Raw genomic sequence first — 20,987 nt, forward strand, 5'->3', positions numbered from 1 at the left:
ACAGAAAAGACATCAAGGAGAGGTCTTTGAGAAATGATCACTTTCGTCTTTGGTGACAAAAATGTAGTTTTTTATTTCCCTTGGTTTCTCTCCGTTTGGTTGGTTTCCCCGGATTGTCTTTCTTTCCGTCTCCACGTTTACGCTTATCGCCATGTATGCGCATAACTAGTGAAAAAAGCCTGTTGTGCCGCGTTGACTCTGACCCGGTGAAAAAAAAAAAAAAAAAAAAAATGGGTTACTCACTCCCCACTATATATATAATTTCTCACCAACTCCAGTCGCATAACTCTAACTCAATTAATTTGCAATGTCTGATCCAGTTTTGAAGGGCGGTTTGGCCCAGATGCTTAAGGGAGGTGTCATTATGGACGTCGTCACGCCTGAACAGGCCAAGATCGCTGAAAAGGCTGGTGCCTGTGCTGTCATGGCTTTGGAGAGAATCCCAGCTGATATGAGAAACTCCGGCCAGGTTTGCCGTATGAGTGACCCAAAGATGATCAAGTCTATCATTGAGTCTGTTTCCATCCCAGTGATGGCCAAGTGCCGTATTGGCCACATTGTTGAGGCCCAGGTTCTCGAGGCTTTGGAGGTTGACTACATTGACGAGTCTGAGGTCTTGACCCCAGCTGACTGGTCTCACCACATTCCAAAGAACGACTACAAGGTTCCATTTGTCTGTGGTGCTAAGGATCTCGGTGAGGCCTTGAGAAGAGTCAATGAGGGTGCTGCCATGTTGAGAACTAAGGGTGAAGCCGGTACTGGTGACATTTCTGAGGCCATCAAGCACATCCGTATTGTCACTGGCCAGATCAAGCACGTTTTGTCCTTGGCTGGCGACCACGACGCTTTGCAGAAGTTGGCTGATGAATACAGAGTGCCAAAGAAGCTGTTGGATCAGCTCATTGACTCTGAGGGTAAGTTGCCAGTGGTGAACTTTGCCGCTGGTGGTGTTGCCACCCCAAGTGACGCTGCCTTGTGTATGCAATTGGGATGTGACGGTGTGTTCGTGGGCTCTGGTATCTTCAAGTCCAAGAACCCAGAGAAGTTGGCCAAGGCCGTTGTGGATGCTGTTACCCACTACAACGACCCAGCCAAATTGTTGGAAGTTTCCACCGACTTGGGTGAGTTGATGTTCGGTGTTTCTATCGACCAGATTGCCAACAAGGACAGATTGGCCGGCCGTTAAGGACTACATTAAATATAACAAATATAAGTATTCTGTTACGAACCCCATGTTTTTTATTCTTCTTTCTGTCCTAACGTAAGAACACCTTGGTCAAGATCGATGATACCCGCTCTTTGTTCTGGTCCAAGGTGACCACCTCTTTCACGAACCGAGGCAAGTCCTTAGGCATCTTGTCATGAATGCCCAAATCGTCCGCACACACAATCAACGTATCAGGTTTGAGGTTTTTGAGCATATGGAAATACCCATCAATGTTGGAGCACCGGAGGAGCTTATAGTTATTGAGAAGTGTCTGCGACAATCCAGTCTGTGATGTATCAATGTTCCCGGCCAAGTCGTCGACCGAAAGATGTGGGGGAAGAATGAAAGTGACGTTCTGTGAATTCATGATTATCTCTTCTAGCGGCAAGTCGGAGCTGAGCACCGAATGCAGCAACGTTAATGCAATGGACTTGTTGGTAAACTTGGATGCACTGATGGTTTGTTCATCGTCCTTGGTAAGGTACTTGTAGAACTCATAGCCAGCTGCTGCAATTGAGGTAGCAACGACGGCTGAGATCCAAATAGCGGGTGACTTCTTTCTGCCCATGGTTTGTGGATTATATAGATGGATAAAGAAAGTGTTGGTTATGGAAAAGAAGGGTGGATCTCGAGGCCTAGATAAAGGTGTTGCCTATATAGAGCGTGGGGAAAGGTTTGTTGGTCTATGGGGAGACTGAATGCTCTCCACCCTCGGAATAAGTGTGGTGTACGGGTGCGCTTTGGAGTCCCTCTGGGGGTCCTGTTCCGCTGCCAGGGACCTCAGGGTAGCGCCGCTTCGGAAGCGCAAGGTGGGCCCTCGGTACTACCCTTTGTACCCTCGGCGCTGCCCCCGGTGCGACCCTCGGCTCCCTCGGTGAGCGCCATCCCCAACATAAATGTATATACATGCTCTACGTCCCCTCCTCTATCTTCACCTGCATTGTCCCTATTCAACTGATAACAGAAGGTCGGTTCCTTCATGATGAGGTCATCCCGTTCTGCGTCTTTACGCAAAAGTTCATCTCCTCTTCGTCAAGTGACTTGATGTAAAGGCACTTACGAAGCAACTCTTCGTCCACTGGGAAATCGTAGTTCATAGACCACTCGATGCTCTGTGAAAGTGACTTCACTATATGCACTGATGTTCTGAAGCGTGAAAAGTTGATAAGCCTTTCTGATTCCGGATCAGCATCCAGCCCTGTTGTAGAATCTCCAATTGTGACACTCTTGTCCGAAGCGCTTGCTGCTGCTGCTGCTCCTCCTTTTTCAAGTGGCTTCTTTTGCTGGCGTTTTACAAACTTAGGTCTCTCGGCATTAAACACCAAGTCCGAAAGGTAGAGTCCAACAAAGGGAATGCATCCAAGCGATGGTCTCACCTGGTTGGTACAGAGCCTGATATTGATGAAATTTTTGAATGGCGAAGTCAATTCTTCGAGGTTCTTCAATGTCAAGAGATCCCCTGGCGGAAGTTTCTTCCATGTCTCCTTCAACTTGCTTATCTTCTCACTTGTCAAAGCCAAGATAATTTGCATTAAGGTGGAGAAATTCTGGAGGATTTGCGAGTGATGAGCCACATGGATGAATCTAGACATGATTGCAATCCGCTCACTCTCGGCCGTCGTAAGCAAGATCTCTGAGATGATCCAGTTCACCATCAAGTTGAACCTGGCAATCACCAAGTTAACTCCCTTATTCTGCGTGTAGTAATTGTCATTGACAATAATCTCTAACCAACTGTTCACAGGCGTGAGCTCCTTGTTCCAATTCAACTCAATTAGTTCCTTCCAGTCGATATCCTGAAGCATATCCTTCTCAATCATTGTGAAATGCTCAGCCAAAGACTTTGAGTCGTAACTCAAGACAAACGACACATGCGACGACTGTTCCATAACCTTGCTGATAGTTAAATGCTCTGATCCCAAGCAGTAACGATCCAACACCGCCTTCGGCGTCAACACAGAGAATGGACTGGTATTCTCGCTGTTTGGTGCACTCATCAAGAATGCATTCATATTAGGCGTCGTCGATGGCATGTTGAGCGCAGATCTAACCCTCGTCTTGATAGGCGTAAGTGGTCTGTCCTTGAATTCCTTCTCAACATCCGAAGAGTAGTCAATGGCATCTTCGGTAACGGCATTATTGATTTCAGCCAAGATATCCTCCGTGTTATTGTTGTAGTCGCTTACATCGCCGGGCGTTTCATCCGCCTCTCGATTGGAGGTTTCCTCTTCATCATCGTACACTTCAATCCGGGTTCCTTCATCTGCCGGTCTGTTACTTTCCATACTGAAATGCTTAGTGGCATCCCTGCTTTGGATAGTGTAACCTGACTTGGATTTGACTAGCTTGACTTTACCCTCCAACTTGGAAAGCGCCCGCTGTATTGGATTGGTGGTAGAACTGAAAGACTCATCGGGAATGGCAGCAAGTTCCTTCAACACATAACTGCTGATACCAGGAATAGCCACCGAGTTTGAAGAAGAACGATCACTCATACTCTTGTGTTCGACCTTCGAGGTGCGGTCAGGTCTATCCTTACCGGTCAGAGAGAACACAGAACTGTCATCAAGACCCGACAGCTTACCTGAATGGCTGTTTCTGTCAAATGGGAAGGCGGAATTATAGCTGTCACGATAGTGGTTAAATGGCAATTCAGTCAAGGCACAGAGAGTGCTGAATCTGACGCTCTTTCTAATAGACGAACCCGATGAGAAGCGACTAGATCTTGTCGTACGTGTGTTCCAAGGCAGGGCGGCAGAAAGATGCTGCTCACCAAATTCCATGGCATCCTCATCTTGATGATCGATATTATCCTGATGAGCAAACTTCCTCAAGTCCTGGATCGCATGTTTCTTCTTCAAGTTACCTCCAAGTGAAGGCTTTGCTTCAGTAGCCGCAATGGAAAAGGCTGAGTCGTAGCTTAGATAAGACTTTATTGAATCTCTCTTCAACATTGAACCACTAGAGTTCCTCAGGATCATTGATAAACGCTTGTTGATTGAAACACTCAGGGAATCACATCTATTAACGCGTTGCATGGTAACTTGTCTCTTCATGGATTGAGGACTCATAGCAACATTCAAGTCAACTACCTCTTCTTTATAGTTTGCGATATCACTTGGAGTAGAAATGGAAGAGTGTGACTTAGAATTGCTCTCCACATCGCTTCCAACGTCGAAATATTGAGTACCCGACTTTATCATACGCTCTGCTCTAAGTGCATCCTCTTTGAATACCTCATCGTTTGTAAGGGACTCGTCAAGTTGTTCCGAATGCTCCAAGTTAAGGTTTCCTTCATCATTCCAATTGAGGCTTGCAACCCTACCAAAAGATGAGCTTCCAGACACGTTCTGATTGGCCATTGCGTAGAATGAATGGGTTCTCGACCTTTCATTATTCTGCTCTGACAACTTATCGCCATGACTTATGCTGCTTTTGAAGAAGTTATCGATCCTGTCGATACTCAAGTCAGGCAAGTCTTGCATTGACATACCATCGTTCGTTGCCTCATCCTGGACGTCGGGTTTGGTAGGCGACCTATTACTCTTATCGTCTTCTAGGTTGACATTGACGTCAACGAACGACTCCTTATCGGGGCTTTCGAACTTTATCTCTGATCGACTAATATCATCTTTATCCTCCGTCTCGGTTATAGCATCACGCTGCTCTCCAATATAATAGTGTATAAGATACTCAAGTTCGTCGACAATTCTTGCACTGAGAATATCCACACGGTTTCCAACCTGCAAAGGCTCGGGTGCTGTTTGGACACTGCTCTTGAATGTTGAAGTGCTCGATAGTTTAGGGCTCAAGAAAGGTGATTCGTTCTTTCCATCATTAAAGGACTTCTTCCATCCATCCACAATCTTTTTGATTGACGTTTTTCTATCCATTTCCGAGTTTGAAGAAGCATCCAGAAAAGCATTAGGTTTCCTCCGAGAGTCTGATCGAGTCATTGTATCCTTCAATGTCACATCCATTTTCTTCACAGGAGTGGAAGGAAGAATATTGGCAACTCTAGAAGAAGGGAGCTTCACGTGGCCATTCGTAGAAAAGCCGGAAGATGTGAAGGGAGTCTGATGCGTTTCTGAGTCATTTGAAGGATTGGAAGTTTTCTTCAATGCCAAGGAGGAGTCCTTTAAACTCTTATAATTATGCTTAGGATTATTCTGATGCTGGAGAGGGGCCAAAGGCTTACGAACAGCTTTACGGCAGTTCCTGCCTTGGAATTCGGAGAGCTTATCGTTCAACGATGATCTCGACGATTTATGCTGGGACAAAAGGTTATTAATGGAAAGTTGAGGATTCTCGTCATTAGTTGTGGAGTCGTCATGGATTAGACATTTATAATGGGCACGTTGGTCATAAAGTGAAAGCATGGCTGAACGTCTAAACGAAGGGTTGGTACGGATAGACGTTTGCGTACTCAGCTTGGGCAACTTCCTGAAGTTAGCCAAATCTGATAACATGGGGAGCGATACGGAAAAGATATTTTGGTCAGAAACTCCTGCGTTGTAGAATTCAGACACCTGGGAGAGCCAATGGGTCTTCAAGTCGGTGATAATTTTGCGTTCAAAGACCATATTGTCACGAACAAACGACGACTCGTTTGTTATTTGGTTCATGAAAAAGACAAACGTATCGCCGAGCTTCAGGTCCGAATCAAAATCGTCAACAAAGTAGTTCAACACCCAATGTCTCAACACCACAAATGTCCGTAGCAACACAAGTTGGCCAATGTGTTGTGTATCCTCCGTCTTGGAGTTGATGTATTGAAGAGCCCATATAAGTCTGGTAAGCAAAAGATTAAGCACGGTATTGCTATCTGAAAACGTCCTATACGTCAAGAAGAAATCACAAATGAGGTTGTAATCAATAACTTCAGGAGAAGTAAGCTGAACGATCAATGCTTTCAAAGTGGCGTGGTTAATGAAGTCGTCGTTATTGGCGTCAAACTTCACCACGGACTCATGGTCCTTCTTCAAACCAGGGAAGTAACGGTAATCGTCGAATATGCTTTCATTGTGGTTGTTGTAGGCGAAAAGGTCAGACCTCAGGGGTTCCAGCAGCATGTTGGTGGACTCGTCCAAGTTAAAGCCTAGATCACCAAAGTCCCATTCAAGGAGAGCTTCACCCATGGCAAAAAGTAGTTGATGACTGGGGTTCCCAGGGATAGCAAAAGGATAGAAGGGGAAAAAATAGAGTTTTGCCTCACAAATGCTAATGTTTTTTTGCAAGCAATTGTAGCTGTGTTGTTTATGTTTACGCACAGACGGCTTTTTTTTTCTATATCGCAGGCTTTGTTTTGCAATTCGCCAGTGTGTTTATACTTCACTGCAGAAAGCACTCGATCTCGCAGTGGTGGGGCGCGCTTTTTTTCGCCCTGGCCCTCCATGAAAAGCCCACCCTACACTGGGCACAATAACCGACCAAAGGCTTGCGGAATTGGCCCACCGCGCCAGAGCCCACAAAGGAGAACAAGGAGGGAGGGTCCAACAAAGGCATAATTGATGATTATTTTTTTAAAGATAAGGCTTTTCTTCGGGGTCTCTTCACGACACTTTTAAATTTAGGTTTTCGTGGTAACCTTATTGCGTTGTTGTGGTGGGGCCAATTGCTGTGTCCCAGTGAGTGTCCCATTTGGGTTGCAAGGTAGCCGCCTGGAATGTGCGGCCACCCTTAAGAGTCCAGAGCATATCCGCGGGTTGGTCTGAGGCATAGGCAAATATGGCTTAGACGAGATTCTTCCGTTGTCATTGTCCTTCGCTAGACGATCTTCAATTTTCCATCTTGGATGTTAGATTATGGGATGGCACTGAGATCGATCGGGCACAAAGGTAAAACGTAGGAAAGCGCTACCTGACGGCATCTCATCACTCGGGAAGCTTCTTCGTCATTTCCAGCCATTTTCGTTTAATGCGTCCGATTTTGAGCAGAATTGCTAGAAGTGTCGTCAAGGTACCGCCTCTCGTCTTCAACCGTCTAGGCATAGCCGCTTATGGCTCCTTCCAAATTCCAACTTATCTCTGAAGATTCTGCTGAATGGCTGATTTCAATGCATCAAATGGAGACGCCTTGAACTGCTTATCCGTAAGAACCTTGTTAAATTGCTTGTTCTCTCTCTCCAACAACTTTGCATGTCCACCCTGCTTCTGTGGGTTGGGCTTGTTGGTATCCTTCTTCTTGGCCTGGATGAAACCTTGGCTCTCCTTAACATCTACAAGGTTGAGTGTCTCTGTTGGAAGACTCAGAAGCAAATCATCCATCTTTGGCTTGAGGTTCTCCTTAGCCTTTCTCTTTCTTCTCCGGGTAGAAGACTTAGAGATACCACCAGAAAGGTTGAATGAAACCTTGGATAAAATCTTTTCATTGAAGTCACTAGACTTGGTCTTTTGTTTCTCCTTCTTTGTAGTCTGCAGCAATCTAAGAAGGGGGTTCTCGTGATGATCCTCCCTAGGTTCCTGTTCCAGCTTGAACTCTGCGATCTTACTAGCGATCGAGGCCTTCTTTGCTGATTTGGATCTAAGTCCGCTCTTCTTCTTTATAGACTGAAAATGTTAGCAAATGATCATATGTGGCTTGGAAATCGGGTTACATACCATTCTTACCGATGAGTAGTAATAGGTCTGCTCATCTTCTATATCTTGCATTTGTATGCCGTCTAGATGGACTGGTAAGGGAGATGCCCATCGCCTACGATGATCCAACCAAAGAAACTGTAGAAATATGCTGGTAATAAGATATTGGATCAGTTTGACTTCCTGGGAGAAAAGGTAGCCACCTTTGGTGTTATGTACTTGCTCTTATTGGCAAGTGACAGTCTCATCGTGAGGTCCAACGAGGCTGCAATGGATGTTTAGAGGTCAGTGAAAGAAGAAAAACTCGTTAGTCATACCATTCATTCAGGTATTCAGATACTTGGGGATACGTAGTATATTTAAAAGTAAGACTCTTGTGGTGTTGCACTTGCTTGTTGATTTTGCACCCAATTCACGCCCAATTTGCACCCAATCATAAGACACCTTAGAAGTGATAACTAACACAATGAACCTTTTCTATAGTTTAGTCTAACGCGGTTACCTTAAAGCTTTAATTTGGTTAGTTAGGTTATTATTGTCACTTTTTCATTTTTCACTACGCTTAGGTTGCATTCCGTTGGATGTCTCACATACCTATTTCACAAAATTGATTCCTATAAACAATAATTCAGACCTCTGCATTTTTTTTTTTTTTTTTGCATAACTTTCTCGTCCTCTTTTACAATCATCTACCATTTCTATCTTTTTTCATTTTCTTATCTTTTTTCCATCTGGATACCCTCTTATCAGCTTCCTATAGATATTCGCATTCTTCACTCACAAGACCTCATCTCAAGCAAAATGTAAACCAAAAATCGACAACTTCAAAATAATTACTGATTTTGGAAAACTTCAAACACTAAAGCTGACGAAAACCATTTTTCACCAGAATTTTTTTGATCTCCCTTGCATACCCTCTTAAAACTCCTTCCCTGACTGGATCCATCTTGACTGGTTCTCCTGTACGAACCTTGAGATGAGCGAGAAAACATACATACATCTTGTACCACGTTCCATCGATACCAGTTAACCTGACTTACAAAAGCATCTAAAGCTCATCTGAAACTCGGTATTATACCTGTCATTATAACTTATTACATAAAACTTCAAAATGAGCACGTGGCAAGCTCATAGCGATCACACTGCCACGAGCCCGCGGTCTACGCTTCCTCCAACTAAGCTGCTAGACACCGATGCCACTCCACGAATGTCTCATCTGCCCACGCCACTGGCTGAATTCAAGCTGCTTGTCTCCAACGATCTCCTACGAAAGAATTCAAACATAGTCACGTCCGAAGCTGCGCTTAGTCCTTCTATCGAGCAGCTGGATGCTGAGACCCTGAAGATATCTGCTTACGCCAGACTTGATTTCGAGAATTATACGTTTTTTGTCCAGACGCTTCAGGTGGTGCTAGGGAGAAAAGCCGTCGAGGATGCAACTCCATCTCATCATGCTGTGGATGTGCATTTGTCATCGAAGAAAGCAATTTCCAGGCGGCACGCTAAGATCTTTTACAATTTCGGTACGCAGAGGTTTGAAATTTCGATTTTGGGCCGTAATGGTGCCTTCGTTGATGATCAGTTCGTGGAAACAGGCATCACTGTGCCTTTAGTTGACAACACAAAAATACAAATTGGTGATATTCCGTTCACGTTTGTCCTTCCATCGCTCGAACCACTTGAGACTGGAGAAAAGAAATCCACGCCTGCGAAGCCTTTCAACCCAAGTGATGCCATTAATCTACGGTCTAATTTGTACCTGAACCCAGCATCGCCAAATAGGAAGAAGTCGCTCACCGAGGAGCAGAAGAAGGCCCGCAGAGACCTGAGAGCAGACATCGTAAGACGACTTTCTACCGCTAGACGTAAGTCGCTCGCATCATCCACTAATGACGAAATCAGTGCTCTCCTTAAAGAGCTCGAAGATATAGGCGATGAAGATGAGAATGATAGTCTCGATAAGGAAGTCAACGAGCTCCTCCGGCAGGGCAACCTTGACAAAGAAGAAGACGAAATTGACGAGTTGGTCAAACAGCACAATTTGCTGCAAGGTATTGGCATCGATGATAAAGATAAGAAGGATGTTGATGTCGATATGAGTGTCCTAGATCAGGAGATCGCATCGTTGGCTCCACTTATAGACGGTCAACAATCCGACAAGGATGTAAATGCCTTTGATGGCAAACCTGGTGTTTACGGCAGGCACGGAACAACACTTCACACAGCAGACACAGCAGACCACAGAAATGGTCCTCTCATGGGTCGTGCTGTTGGTCCACGTATGGGCAAACCTGCTCAGATTCAACCTCCTGCTAACAGAGCATATGGAAGACAGCCCGTGGGACCTATGTATGGATACACAGCAACAGGTACTTATCCAACAGGGTATAATCCTCCATATGGTGCCACAACTGGCTATGCTCCTGGGGCAAGGAATTCCATGTATCATCCTATGATGATGCCTACCCGTCCACCACCACCAAAGTTAGAGGTTGAAGTCCAGGAGATTACTACAGTTCCAGTCAAACCACTGGTGGTTCCATTCAAGGCAATTTCCATGGGAGTGGGCAACATACAACGTCCACCAATTTGTGTGTTTAAGACTCTTGATCCGCCGCTGAACAAACCGAAAATTCCTCTTAGGCGTAAGGACGCTCCAAGCATCAAGAAACCAAAGTCCCAGGGTAACAAGGATGTTCCTGAACAGTATAAGTCGAAGCCAACCGTCAGTGTCACTGCAATGATATCAAGCGTTCTTAGGGGTCCAAATCCACGGAAATCAGGTTTCACTGCAAACGAAATTTGCGAGGGTATCAAAGAGTTCTATCCTTACTATCAGTATTGTCCTGATGGATGGCAGTCAATGGTGACCCATAATTTAAAGACACATAAGATGTTCAAGCGTGAGTTTAAAGCTGGTCTCGAATCCGAACATTTGTGGATAATAGACGAGGAGTTCTTGGCTGAAAAGGAGAGAGTACGGAAGAAGCAGCAAGAAGTTGCCATGGCAAAGGCTAAAGAAGCAGCATTGAAGGCAGTGGAGCTCCGTCTGAAACAGCTGACTCCTCAGTATGGATCAGTGGGCAGGCCTTTTATGACGCCCTACGCTTCTTCTTTCGGCCAACCCCGGTATCCTACTTCTCGTGATCTGTCACCAAATGGAGTTGCTGGACAGAAACCGAAGTCTATTGCGGAACTTGCTAGTGAAATAAAGAGGGACTCGCCTGGTGCATTGACCCAGCCATCTTATTTGCAACGTCTGAGCCTTTCGCCTCCACTGGCCGGAGGTACAGAGCAGGGCAATAACATCAAAAACCAGCTCGCAGCTAACAGGTCTAATAGTTCTTCAAATGTTTCTAATGCGGATGTTAAAACTGAAAGAGGATCTCCCACACCTCAACCAGTGGCTGCTGCCGCCGCTGCAGTGTCCGCTACGACCACATCAGGTCCTGTTTCGAAGCTGTTGCCAATGAACGCTGACACTAAAAAATCGCTTGCATATCTTCAGAAGGAGCTTTTCACGTTGTACAAAGCAAGAAAACTTTCCTACAATACAGCCACCACTACCAACATTATCACCAAGGCATTGGCTACCACAATCGCACAGGTGAACACCATTGGAGCAAAGGCTGGATGTGGTGATAATGCATTGAGCTTTTTGGTGGAGAAGGCTCCTCAACAAGTGAGCAAGATTTTGGATATTGCATTGACTAAATCAATCAAAGAACTCGAAGGTAAACTGTCCAATCCTGCCAGCAAGGAGTCTACACCGGTTCCAGCTACAGCATCGCCTACTCCTCTGGCTGCTGGTGCCTCACAGAAAAGTTCAATCAATGTTGAAGCTAGCAACGACAAACCGGCCTCCAGACCAAATACTCCAAGTTCGCCTGCCGGAGGCACCCCTAAACCAAGCTATTCAGGTGGGTTGAGCCGGCCACACTTCAGTGGAATGGCAAGACAGCAGAATCTCAGTAAGCCTGGTGCGTTGCTGAAGGGTCCTCTGTTCTTGTCTAACAAGCCAAGACAAGAGAAGAGACCTGCCGAGGAGACTGGCGAGGACCCTCTGAAGTCGATCAAATTAGAATAGATATTTTGCAGCCATCGCAAAAGAGGCGAATTTGAAGCAAAATGGTATTATAGATAACACCAGGGAGACATTCTCATTGTAAAATAAAGGTTATTAATTAAAATAAAATAGAAAATTATTCTAGTCTCTGATTTTTGGTACTTCTATAGCTTATCAGGTTGTATCGGTATAGCTGACCTGCAGAGAAGCATCCAGACCTCACCTCAATAAAGTGGCAACAACTTCAATAAGACCCCAGATCTACTCACATTTATCACATACACCCCTTCTCATATCCACCTGAAGGTCTCAAAGAAAGCATGAACTCAATCGCAAAGCAGTTCACGAATGCTAACGCCAATGCGCTCCACAATGAGTGTCATGGTGCCACTGATGGTTTGGCCAAACAGGAACAGTTCAACTTAGCCCCAGAGATGCAATTGCCTCCAATTACAAAGCCAACAGAGTTTTTAAGAGCACACACTGACGATGCTTCTAATCCAGACTGTAAAATAAAAATCGCACACGGTACCACCACGTTGGCGTTCAGATTCCAGGGCGGTATTGTTGTTGCAGTTGATTCCAGAGCTACTGCTGGTAACTGGGTTGCCTCGCAGACAGTGAACAAGGTTATCAGAATTAACCCATTTTTGTTGGGTACAATGGCCGGTGGTGCTGCCGACTGTCAATACTGGGAGACCTGGTTGGGTACGCAATGTAGACTACATGAATTGCGTGAAAAGGAACGTATATCCGTTGCCGCTGCTTCCAAGATCTTGGGTAACTTGGTTTACCAGTATAAGGGCATGGGATTGTCCATGGGTACGATGGTTTGTGGTTACACGAAGAAGGAGGGTCCTACGATCTTCTACGTCGACTCTGATGGTACCAGATTGAAGGGAGACTTGTTCTGTGTCGGATCCGGTCAAACTTTCGCCTACGGTGTGTTAGACTCCGAGTATAAGTGGGACTTGAGTGTCGAGGATGCATTGTACTTGGGTAAGAGAAGTATTTTGGCTGCTACTCACAGAGATGCTTACTCTGGTGGTTCGATCAACTTGTACCACGTTACCGAAGCCGGATGGGTCTACCACGGTAACCACAATGTTGGTGATATCTTTTATGACATCAAGGAGAAGGAGAAGTCGTTCAACAACGTCGACGGATAAATCTAGAGTTTGCACGCCTCTCCTTGAATTCCAGAGGGAGAGACTTGGAGAGCTTAAGGAGCTAGTTTCCTAAGTCGATGCACGAGTAGATGCAATAGCCCGCCTGAGGCCAAGACACGAAGTACACAACGAAATATAATATAAAACAGCATAAATGTCGTTCTGTTTACTCTAATACAAAGTCAATGACCTCAAGTGATGGTAATCATTATCAAAAATTGACTCATAGATAGAGAAAGCTTTTCCAGCTTATCTACGTAAAGAACGTCACAGTGCTTCTCTTGATATATGCTTACTGTCAACCGTCCATAGTGATATTAGGGCTCGCACCCTAGAGTTTCAGTTTCCACGTGACCCTATCAACGCTGACGTGCACATCTCAATTCGCACCTTCGGTCTGGTGCCTGGTCTGAAAATTTTAGTAGGAGAAAAAAAAGCTCAACTCCAGAACTACAAACTACAGCTAAAATGGTATGTGAAAAGGCCATCAAAGTCGACGTTGTCCAGTGAAAGAGTACATCATGGCGATCCATTCATGTCAATTTAAATACCCAAATTCCTTTTTCATCTGAACAACCAGACTTCCATCGTCGATCAAATGAATACTAACAATCAGTCTGCTCAGAACCCTATGCGTGAGTTGCGTATCGAGAAATTGGTCTTGAACATCTGTGTCGGTGAGTCCGGTGACAGATTGACCAGAGCCTCCAAGGTCTTGGAGCAGTTGTCCGGTCAGACCCCAGTCCAGTCCAAGGCTAGATACACTGTCAGAACCTTCGGTATCAGAAGAAACGAAAAGATCTCTGTCCACGTTACCGTCAGAGGTCCAAAGGCTGAGGAGATCTTGGAGAGAGGTTTGAGAGTCAAGGAGTTCCAGTTGAAGAAGAGAAACTTCTCTGCCACCGGTAACTTCGGTTTCGGTATCGATGAGCACATTGACTTGGGTATCAAGTACGACCCAGGTATCGGTATTTACGGTATGGACTTCTACGTTGTCATGGGTAGACACGGTGCCAGAGTTGCCAGAAGAAAGAGATGCAGAGCTGCCATTGGTAACTCCCACAAGACCAACCAGGAGGAGTCCATCGTTTGGTTCAAGCAGAAGTACGACGCTGACGTTTTGGAGAAATAAGCGCTTCAAGCTTCATGTATAAAATATTATAATCGGCGAAATCATGTCTTTAAGAGACTTTGTAGATTTTACTAGTGGATGCTCTGATAGGTTTCTACCTAGGGATGTACATCCTAAGGGAAGAAATGAAGATTCAAGAAATGAAGCGATCAAAAGAGCTTTTAAGACTTATATGTTCATTGGTGTCTATGGTGATGGCGTTGCAGCTCATCTCCATGCATTATACCTCATTGCCTAGCATAGATCGATCTGAGATCTGTCAATCGCTTTTATCAATCCTCTCCATTTTTCCAAAAGCTTCTACTAAAATAGTAGACTAAAGAAAGCCCTTTCTTCAATTAAAGAGTTGAGAGTTACATTTGATCACTCTAGTAGCCATACAACTCATTGTGACACGGCTGATGGAACCTACAAAGCCCCAAATGCAAATAATTTCTTACTTTTAAACCAACCTACTACCAAAAACAATCAAATTCAGAAGACAAATGCTTTCTTGACTTCTCCTCTTTACCTCTAGTTGCCATCTCTAGCCTCCCTCTGCTCACTGCCCTAATATAACAGCGATGAGTCAACCCACGAGTTCGAGCAGTACATACATGAAAAAAGCGCCATAAACTACGAGAAAAAGCAAATGAAACAAAATAAAGGTGCCTGGATCCAAGACCATATTGTCTAATGACACTAGCTCGGTGCTGACGGCGATAGCTCGGTGATTCCGTTTACGAGGCCGTATCTGCCTGGGCCCCTCATCTAGAGAAGCCGCGCCGACATAAATATCTAGTGATTTCTAAACCTTAACTAACTACAACTCCAACAGATCCTTGACCCTACAAGCACATATCTTAATTTTCACACATATATTCAAAAAGAGACATACTAAACCGTTCTATTCCGTTTAATCCATTATCGTCATGCTTACACATTTCGATACCATAGACAGCTTGCCTTGTACGTATCCTTGGTCCATCGCCTACTTCATTGATAACATACTAACATTTTCTAGATATCGACTACGGTATTACTCCACAGGAAAGAAGACGAGTGGACGAACTTGTCCAGCAAGAAGTTGCTCAACTAAATACAGATGATATGCATCCGGCCGTGGGTCCCATGCTTCCCCTTTCATCTAACATGGAGAGATTCCGCCGGAGGCCGCAAGCGGCAGAGCCTACTAGCGGGTATGAAAGAGATGATGAGGATAATATTGCTCCCCAACTGTCTTTACCACAAGGTATAGATATGTCAAGATACACAGACTTCCACGATGAGGAGGATAATGATGCCGATAGCGATAATGCCGAGAACATCAACCACGAACGCATGTACACTTCGCTTGCATATTCCATGCTACGGGAAAGAAACGCTTCTCTTGCGCTTCAGAACGATGAGAGCGTCAATAGCATTCGAAACACTCATCTCGATTCGCTACTGAAGACAGAACTGCTGTATCAGAACGAGTTGGAAAGGAAACGTCAGCGAGTTGAAGAAATCAACGAGGCTCGTAAAAAGCGTCAAATCGATTTCCAACCCGTCAACGAGTATCTCGAAGAGAAGTGGCATGATGGAATCAACTCCATGATCGATATGGGTATCCATAAACGCTCTGGCAACTAGCCAGCCACTCCACTCCACGCACCAAATTATTTCATTTTTCATTGCATTTAGCTCATCATGTAATGAGCCCTTGGCCCTTACGCTTGTTAAATACCATGTCTGCCTTGGAACTACCTACATTGGTGATCCTAGGGCATCCTTCCCTGTGCTTTTCCTGAACAACACATTCGTAGCAGTAGTAAGCAGGCGTTCCTGACTCGGCGTCTTCACCTAGATGTGAACTGCAAAGAATACATCTCTTACTCAAGTGGCCCGAATGACATCCATCGCAGATTCTAACCTTGGCTTGGGGCTTCACCATCGAGTCGCAGATAGGGCATCTTCCATCACACAGTAGACATAGAAGACCAATATGCGTCCCTGGTTGCTTCATGCATTGCACGAGATCAAACTGGTGGCGGGACATGGTTGTTGAAGGAAGAAGAGTAAGTTTGGTTCAGTTCGTTTGACCTCACGTGCGCGATGGGCCAGTTTCTGGGGTATACATCAAAGAGCAGCAAAGTGGGTCAGGTAACCAAAGCTTGATAATCACTTTTCCACTTGTAATCACTTCGTATAAGCCTTATTATGATCTTCGGAGAACCTCATCTTCGGGCCAGTGAGAAATGGTTGCAAAATCACTGCAGCTGCCTATCCCTATGCCCAGCAGGTCCCACCAAACAAGACCATAAAAATTAAAATATTTATTCTTCTTCTATAAATTCCCAACCTCTTATTTCCAATTTTTCACTGTCCCTACCTTTAAGTGCTGTCTTGTGCATCACTTTCAATGTACGGCCCCGTGGTAGCCACTGGCTGCGATACGAAGCTCCATACTACTGATTACTGCACTCATCACCAGGAGACAGTCGCCACTACATCCTGTTTTATCCACATATACTTGACCATTTTGAAGTTTTGCCGTCATGGCTCCCGATGTCGAATGCCCCATTTGTCTTGAGGGGATCAAATCTTCAGACATCATAGGCATCGTTTACCCTTGCTCCCATCACTACCATGAACAGTGTCTCCTACAATGGAGCACCCAGTCCAACTCGTGTCCTACGTGTCGAAAACCGTTCCACAAGGTGAACATAGCAGTGAAAAGTAACCCACAGGTGGTATTGCGGTCCTATAATGTTCAAGATAAGCTTATGCCCAATGAAGCTATTAACAATATCCCTCCTGAGTTTGTGATTCCACCTAGTGTGGTGCCCCAGCGAGAGAGGGTCGAGCAAGAGAGAGATATTCAGCCTGGTGGAGTTTGCCAGGTATGCTCTAGCGCTAGCTATGCGCTTCGACAGCGTGCTATGGTGAGCTGTGTGGCGTGTAATGCTTCATTCCACGTATCGTGTCTCGGTGCTGCTTCCCATGAACCTGGATCTTCTGAGTGGTTTTGCCCCGTATGTGATTGCTTCCAGGAGTTATATACTTCTGGTCTGAGCCGATCTAGAACCAGACGGCCAGCTCGTGCGGTAGTGGGTTCGAGAAACAGTTCGCTTATCACGACAGATAGTGATTTAGCTGAAGCTGTCTTTGAAGATAGCCTTGATTCACTAGAAGCAGTAGCCCCTCCTTTGGAGCGCCGTTCCAGGTCCAATGTACTTAATGGGGGCGTTCTACTACGGAGAGAAGAAAGAGCTTTACGAAACCTTACACCTGAAGAAGCTCATCTGTGGGATATGTTCGAGCAGGCTCGTACTGGCAATCTGGATCTTGCACCTACCACTACTGTTGAAGAGAAACCCAGAAGAAAAAGAAGAAGGCGAACCACCGAGGCTGTTCCTCTAGAGTCTCTGTCGTCACAGGCTGCAAGCGGTCAAGGGACCTCAGAGAGTGGTTCGTCTCGCATTGGCTCACTAATGAATCAAATCAAACTGAGACCACAGAGGGGTGGAACCGTACCAGAGGAACGCTCTTCAACTTCTTTACCCTTACCACTGGTGGCGCCGCCGATTACTCGTTTATCTCCTATGATCAGCCCAGTGACGAGCGACAGTGAATCCGAATCTCGAAGACCACTCTTCGATCGTACTGGAAGAGAATTGACTCTAGAACAAAAACGAATGGTCCAAAAGTATGTGCGTGATAATCTTCGACCATTGTATACCCCGAACGAGACCTCTAGAAGAGGTACAATTACCACAGAGGAAGAATACATCCGCATAAACAAGAGCATATCTCGCAAGATCTACTCGGCCATTTTATCACTGGAAGAAGAGGAAGGTCCCCTGATCTATGAAGACTACTTTGGTAGCCATAGCTCGAAACTTAGAGACCTCGTTGATTGTTGCGTGCAACGTGAATTAGCAGGAGTAAGATATGGATGATGTGATAACGTTAATGAATTAATGAAACCTTTTTTTAATTAATTGTAGTCTACCTTCTTCTAGGGCCCTTTGGTCTGGAGAACCTCAAATTGTTGGCACTTTGTTGTGTTCCTTTGGAACCTTCTTTTTCTAACTTGGAGATATCGATCTCATCCAAGTCTCCAACCTCTAGCACCACGTCAAGCTGATTGGCTTCAAAATGGTCAGCTTTAAGGTGTGAGAGGAATCCTTGCTTGTTAGCAGCGTATAACATTCTATCCTTAACCTTCGAACCGGATGGACACAGGTAGATGAAAGCAACCTTCTTATCATCGTACCCAAACAAAGCGTACACTGGGGAAGCATCAGAACCACCAACAGCCAGCTCTAAGCTACTTATAAGATTCTCAGTAGAGATATCTTGAGAAGCCTTAACCAAGTCGAGAGTTTCAACCTCTTTATCAATTCTGATAACCACCAATTTACCTGTCAAGTCACCCAGAAGCTCCTTTTCAAGATCATCATTGACCTTGAAAAGCAAATTCGAGCCAGAGGTCGATGACAGTTTATCGGAATGCATCGAAGGCAATTCCCTCTTGAAAGACTGCCCACTGGACTGTCCCAAGTTAAGGTTCTGGACGGAGTTGATCTGAGCAAGGATCTTTTCATCAGATGTCAAAAGAGCATCGTTATCCCTCAGAGTCAAATGCTCATAGTGTGAAAGAGACAACTCGTCGAGTTCAGTAAGGGCCAAGATGTTCTTAGCGCCGAAGTTGCTGGAGCCCAACTGCTGAAGCACAGTGTTCTTAGTAGAAGCGAACAACATCTTCTGTCTGATTGGAGCCGAGTCTGGAATAAAACTTATAAAGATAAAGTCACCTTCGTCTTTGTGAACAACAGCATAGCCTGGAGTTGGGTACCTTTCCTCAAAGTACTCATTCAAGCTCTTGAACAACAGCTCAAGGTCAGCCGAGGAAGGCAGCGAGAAGGAAGAGTCTGGGACCAATTGAGTAGAGTCATCGTTCAACGTGATGACAAGAGCCCCCTTCAGTAATGACTTGAAGTCATCGAGAAGTTCTGTCGATGCAGTAATGCCAGATTGGGTGGCCATGTTTAATGTGCTTCTAGATTAAGTATGTATGGAGTGATTTGGCGATAACGTTACGTGTGCGACTATCGGAGGGTGCACCATACTAGAAGTAGAGAAGGTGAAAAGTACGACAATAAAGCTTTGGTTATATGGTGAGAATATGATTTTGTATTTGAAGTAGTTAGTGGTTATTAAGATTTCATTGAGAGCAATTTTCATTGGGTTTGATTGAAATGGTACACTCTCCAGCTCCACTCCCGCCCAAAGGTACTATCAGCACCATAGCACTTCAAACCAATCCTTGACTAAATAGGACATAAAAGTAAACTACATCCTAACTTAACTCTTTGATTTAAAACCACTTTCAGAGAGTTTGGATGAGCCATCAATTTCATGCCCCCTGGTCTACTGCCTTCCTAGGTGGGCTTTTCGCAGCCATTCATTATCCAGTCAACTGCCACTCCAGACGACCCAAAACATATAATTATTTAACAACTAGTCAAAAATCTGTAGCATAAATCCGAATACCATTATCTCCCTATACTATTCCTACCTTTACTTCTGGCCTCTCCTTGGCTCTTCCCAGACCAATTGGTACCTTCTCGGGTACATACATTTCTCATGCCGGAAGATGTAAACACTGATCCATACCATGGGCCTTTTCAGCTTCAGTGGGCCTAAACAGGGCGCCAAGGTCCCCACCTTCGAATTGGCTCCTCAACCAGACTCCACGGACTTGCAGATTCGTTCACTACTTTATTTATTCAAGAGACTTCGAATCAACAAGCTAGCGCCTTTCCTTAATAGTGACGGTTCCTTGAGGTATACAGACGTTTCTGCTCCTGTGGAAGATCCATCCGTGTCTGCTAAACTAGACGGCTTGTACAACTTGCTGAAGTTTTCCCAGTTGCTTGTTTCGGATTACCAGCGAGTTCTCATTGATTATCCCAAGAATAAGTTTAGAGCATATTGCATACTTTCAGAACTACCCAGTGCCAACTTCTCGAGACCGCTGTCGCCAGTGAAGTCAACACGGTCAGAAAATGGATCTGCTGATTTCGAGGACGGCTTCCCTGTGTTCTTCGATGCAAAGGGCAAAAGAGCTCTGAACTTTGCATTCTCGCTTCTTCCCTCTGGTCGACAAGTTAGCATTAGAGAGTTGGCTGCCTCCCTCGCCAATTCGCTCATATACGTGGAACATCATTCGTATGTTCCCTTTTCGGCACGACTCTCTGCTGCCAGAAGCTCCATCCAAAAGATTTCTACTTTGGATCTTACAGACGACTCGGTGTGTCGATTAACCGAGGAATTCAAGCATGCCATTGTCTTTGAGTACTTGAAAGAATTGGCTTTCTTGGTGCAGTTACTACGGATCTACGACGAGTATATGAAAAAGACATCTTCGCCATCAATCCAAATGTCTGAAACACCGTCTTCACTGCCGCTGACGTCTCCTGTTAAAAGAGCCCCTCCAGCATTATCACCTAAAAAATCTACTGCAAATCTAAAGGGAGAGCGCACGCTTAAACCTCGCCCTTCTATTTCCAACTTTAGATCCAATGAAATTTATAGTCCAGTGACATCTCCCACCAAAAAGAAGTCTATGAAGGCTTCATCCTCGACTGGTTACGGGGACGTTTATGGCAGGGAGATTGTCCAGGACTTGTGGGACAAGTGCAAGACTTCGATCCGGGCCAAGCTTCAACACGAGAAATCTCGTATTGAACAATCCGGACAGAAGGACATTTAGAGACACTCAATGACATTTGAATGTTATTTTTTACCCTAACCACTTTTTTTCCCGGTGTTTCTGGTCGTTGGTCCAATTGCAGAAGTGGTAGGT

At 45.1% G+C, this 20,987-nt stretch overlaps 12 protein-coding genes across 12 annotated transcripts; 7 read left to right on the plus strand and 5 right to left on the minus strand. All coding sequences in view use genetic code 12, as the record gives it.

Moving 5' to 3' along the window:
- Positions 1-307: 307 nt before the first annotated feature.
- Positions 308-1,186, plus strand: SNZ1 (pyridoxine biosynthesis protein; the record flags this gene model as incomplete). Its single annotated transcript, XM_025483831.1, has 1 exon — positions 308-1,186. The coding sequence occupies one exon, from the start codon at positions 308-310 to the stop codon at positions 1,184-1,186; it is 879 nt and encodes a 292-aa protein (XP_025342046.1).
- A 70-nt stretch (positions 1,187-1,256) lies between these two features.
- Positions 1,257-1,775, minus strand: PEX22 (Pex22p; the record flags this gene model as incomplete). Its single annotated transcript, XM_025483832.1, has 1 exon — positions 1,257-1,775. The coding sequence occupies one exon, from the start codon at positions 1,773-1,775 to the stop codon at positions 1,257-1,259; it is 519 nt and encodes a 172-aa protein (XP_025342047.1).
- A 409-nt stretch (positions 1,776-2,184) lies between these two features.
- On the minus strand, positions 2,185-6,345 carry LTE1 (mitotic regulator; the record flags this gene model as incomplete). The annotated part of the gene is made up of 1 exon (XM_025483833.1): positions 2,185-6,345. One exon carries the CDS (start codon positions 6,343-6,345, stop codon positions 2,185-2,187), a length of 4,161 nt encoding a protein of 1,386 aa, XP_025342048.1.
- An 882-nt stretch (positions 6,346-7,227) lies between these two features.
- CXQ85_000074 (uncharacterized protein) lies at positions 7,228-7,857 on the minus strand (the record flags this gene model as incomplete). Its single annotated transcript, XM_025483834.1, has 2 exons — positions 7,228-7,755; positions 7,816-7,857. The coding sequence occupies 2 exons, from the start codon at positions 7,855-7,857 to the stop codon at positions 7,228-7,230; spliced, it is 570 nt and encodes a 189-aa protein (XP_025342049.1).
- Positions 7,858-8,896: 1,039 nt separating this feature from the next.
- On the plus strand, positions 8,897-11,872 carry FHL1 (Fhl1p; the record flags this gene model as incomplete). Its single annotated transcript, XM_025483835.1, has 1 exon — positions 8,897-11,872. One exon carries the CDS (start codon positions 8,897-8,899, stop codon positions 11,870-11,872), a length of 2,976 nt encoding a protein of 991 aa, XP_025342050.1.
- A 299-nt stretch (positions 11,873-12,171) lies between these two features.
- PRE2 (proteasome core particle subunit beta 5) lies at positions 12,172-13,020 on the plus strand (the record flags this gene model as incomplete). The annotated part of the gene is made up of 1 exon (XM_025483836.1): positions 12,172-13,020. One exon carries the CDS (start codon positions 12,172-12,174, stop codon positions 13,018-13,020), a length of 849 nt encoding a protein of 282 aa, XP_025342051.1.
- A 598-nt stretch (positions 13,021-13,618) lies between these two features.
- On the plus strand, positions 13,619-14,152 carry RPL11 (60S ribosomal protein uL5; the record flags this gene model as incomplete). Its single annotated transcript, XM_025483837.1, has 1 exon — positions 13,619-14,152. One exon carries the CDS (start codon positions 13,619-13,621, stop codon positions 14,150-14,152), a length of 534 nt encoding a protein of 177 aa, XP_025342052.1.
- A 911-nt stretch (positions 14,153-15,063) lies between these two features.
- On the plus strand, positions 15,064-15,766 carry CXQ85_000078 (uncharacterized protein; the record flags this gene model as incomplete). The annotated part of the gene is made up of 2 exons (XM_025483838.1): positions 15,064-15,100; positions 15,156-15,766. 2 exons carry the CDS (start codon positions 15,064-15,066, stop codon positions 15,764-15,766), a joined length of 648 nt encoding a protein of 215 aa, XP_025342053.1.
- A 55-nt stretch (positions 15,767-15,821) lies between these two features.
- On the minus strand, positions 15,822-16,172 carry CXQ85_000079 (U2 snRNP complex subunit; the record flags this gene model as incomplete). The annotated part of the gene is made up of 1 exon (XM_025483839.1): positions 15,822-16,172. The coding sequence occupies one exon, from the start codon at positions 16,170-16,172 to the stop codon at positions 15,822-15,824; it is 351 nt and encodes a 116-aa protein (XP_025342054.1).
- Positions 16,173-16,671: 499 nt separating this feature from the next.
- Positions 16,672-18,075, plus strand: CXQ85_000080 (ubiquitin-protein ligase; the record flags this gene model as incomplete). Its single annotated transcript, XM_025483840.1, has 1 exon — positions 16,672-18,075. The coding sequence occupies one exon, from the start codon at positions 16,672-16,674 to the stop codon at positions 18,073-18,075; it is 1,404 nt and encodes a 467-aa protein (XP_025342055.1).
- Positions 18,076-18,124: 49 nt separating this feature from the next.
- On the minus strand, positions 18,125-19,165 carry CXQ85_000081 (uncharacterized protein; the record flags this gene model as incomplete). The annotated part of the gene is made up of 1 exon (XM_025483841.1): positions 18,125-19,165. One exon carries the CDS (start codon positions 19,163-19,165, stop codon positions 18,125-18,127), a length of 1,041 nt encoding a protein of 346 aa, XP_025342056.1.
- Positions 19,166-19,796: 631 nt separating this feature from the next.
- On the plus strand, positions 19,797-20,894 carry CXQ85_000082 (uncharacterized protein; the record flags this gene model as incomplete). Its single annotated transcript, XM_025483842.1, has 1 exon — positions 19,797-20,894. The coding sequence occupies one exon, from the start codon at positions 19,797-19,799 to the stop codon at positions 20,892-20,894; it is 1,098 nt and encodes a 365-aa protein (XP_025342057.1).
- Between the last annotated feature and the right edge of the window lie 93 nt (positions 20,895-20,987).

Source organism: Candidozyma haemuli, assembly GCF_002926055.2.
Source record: "Candidozyma haemuli strain B11899 chromosome Unknown A_2014730914, whole genome shotgun sequence".
NCBI lineage: Eukaryota > Fungi > Ascomycota > Pichiomycetes > Serinales > Metschnikowiaceae > Candidozyma > Candidozyma haemuli.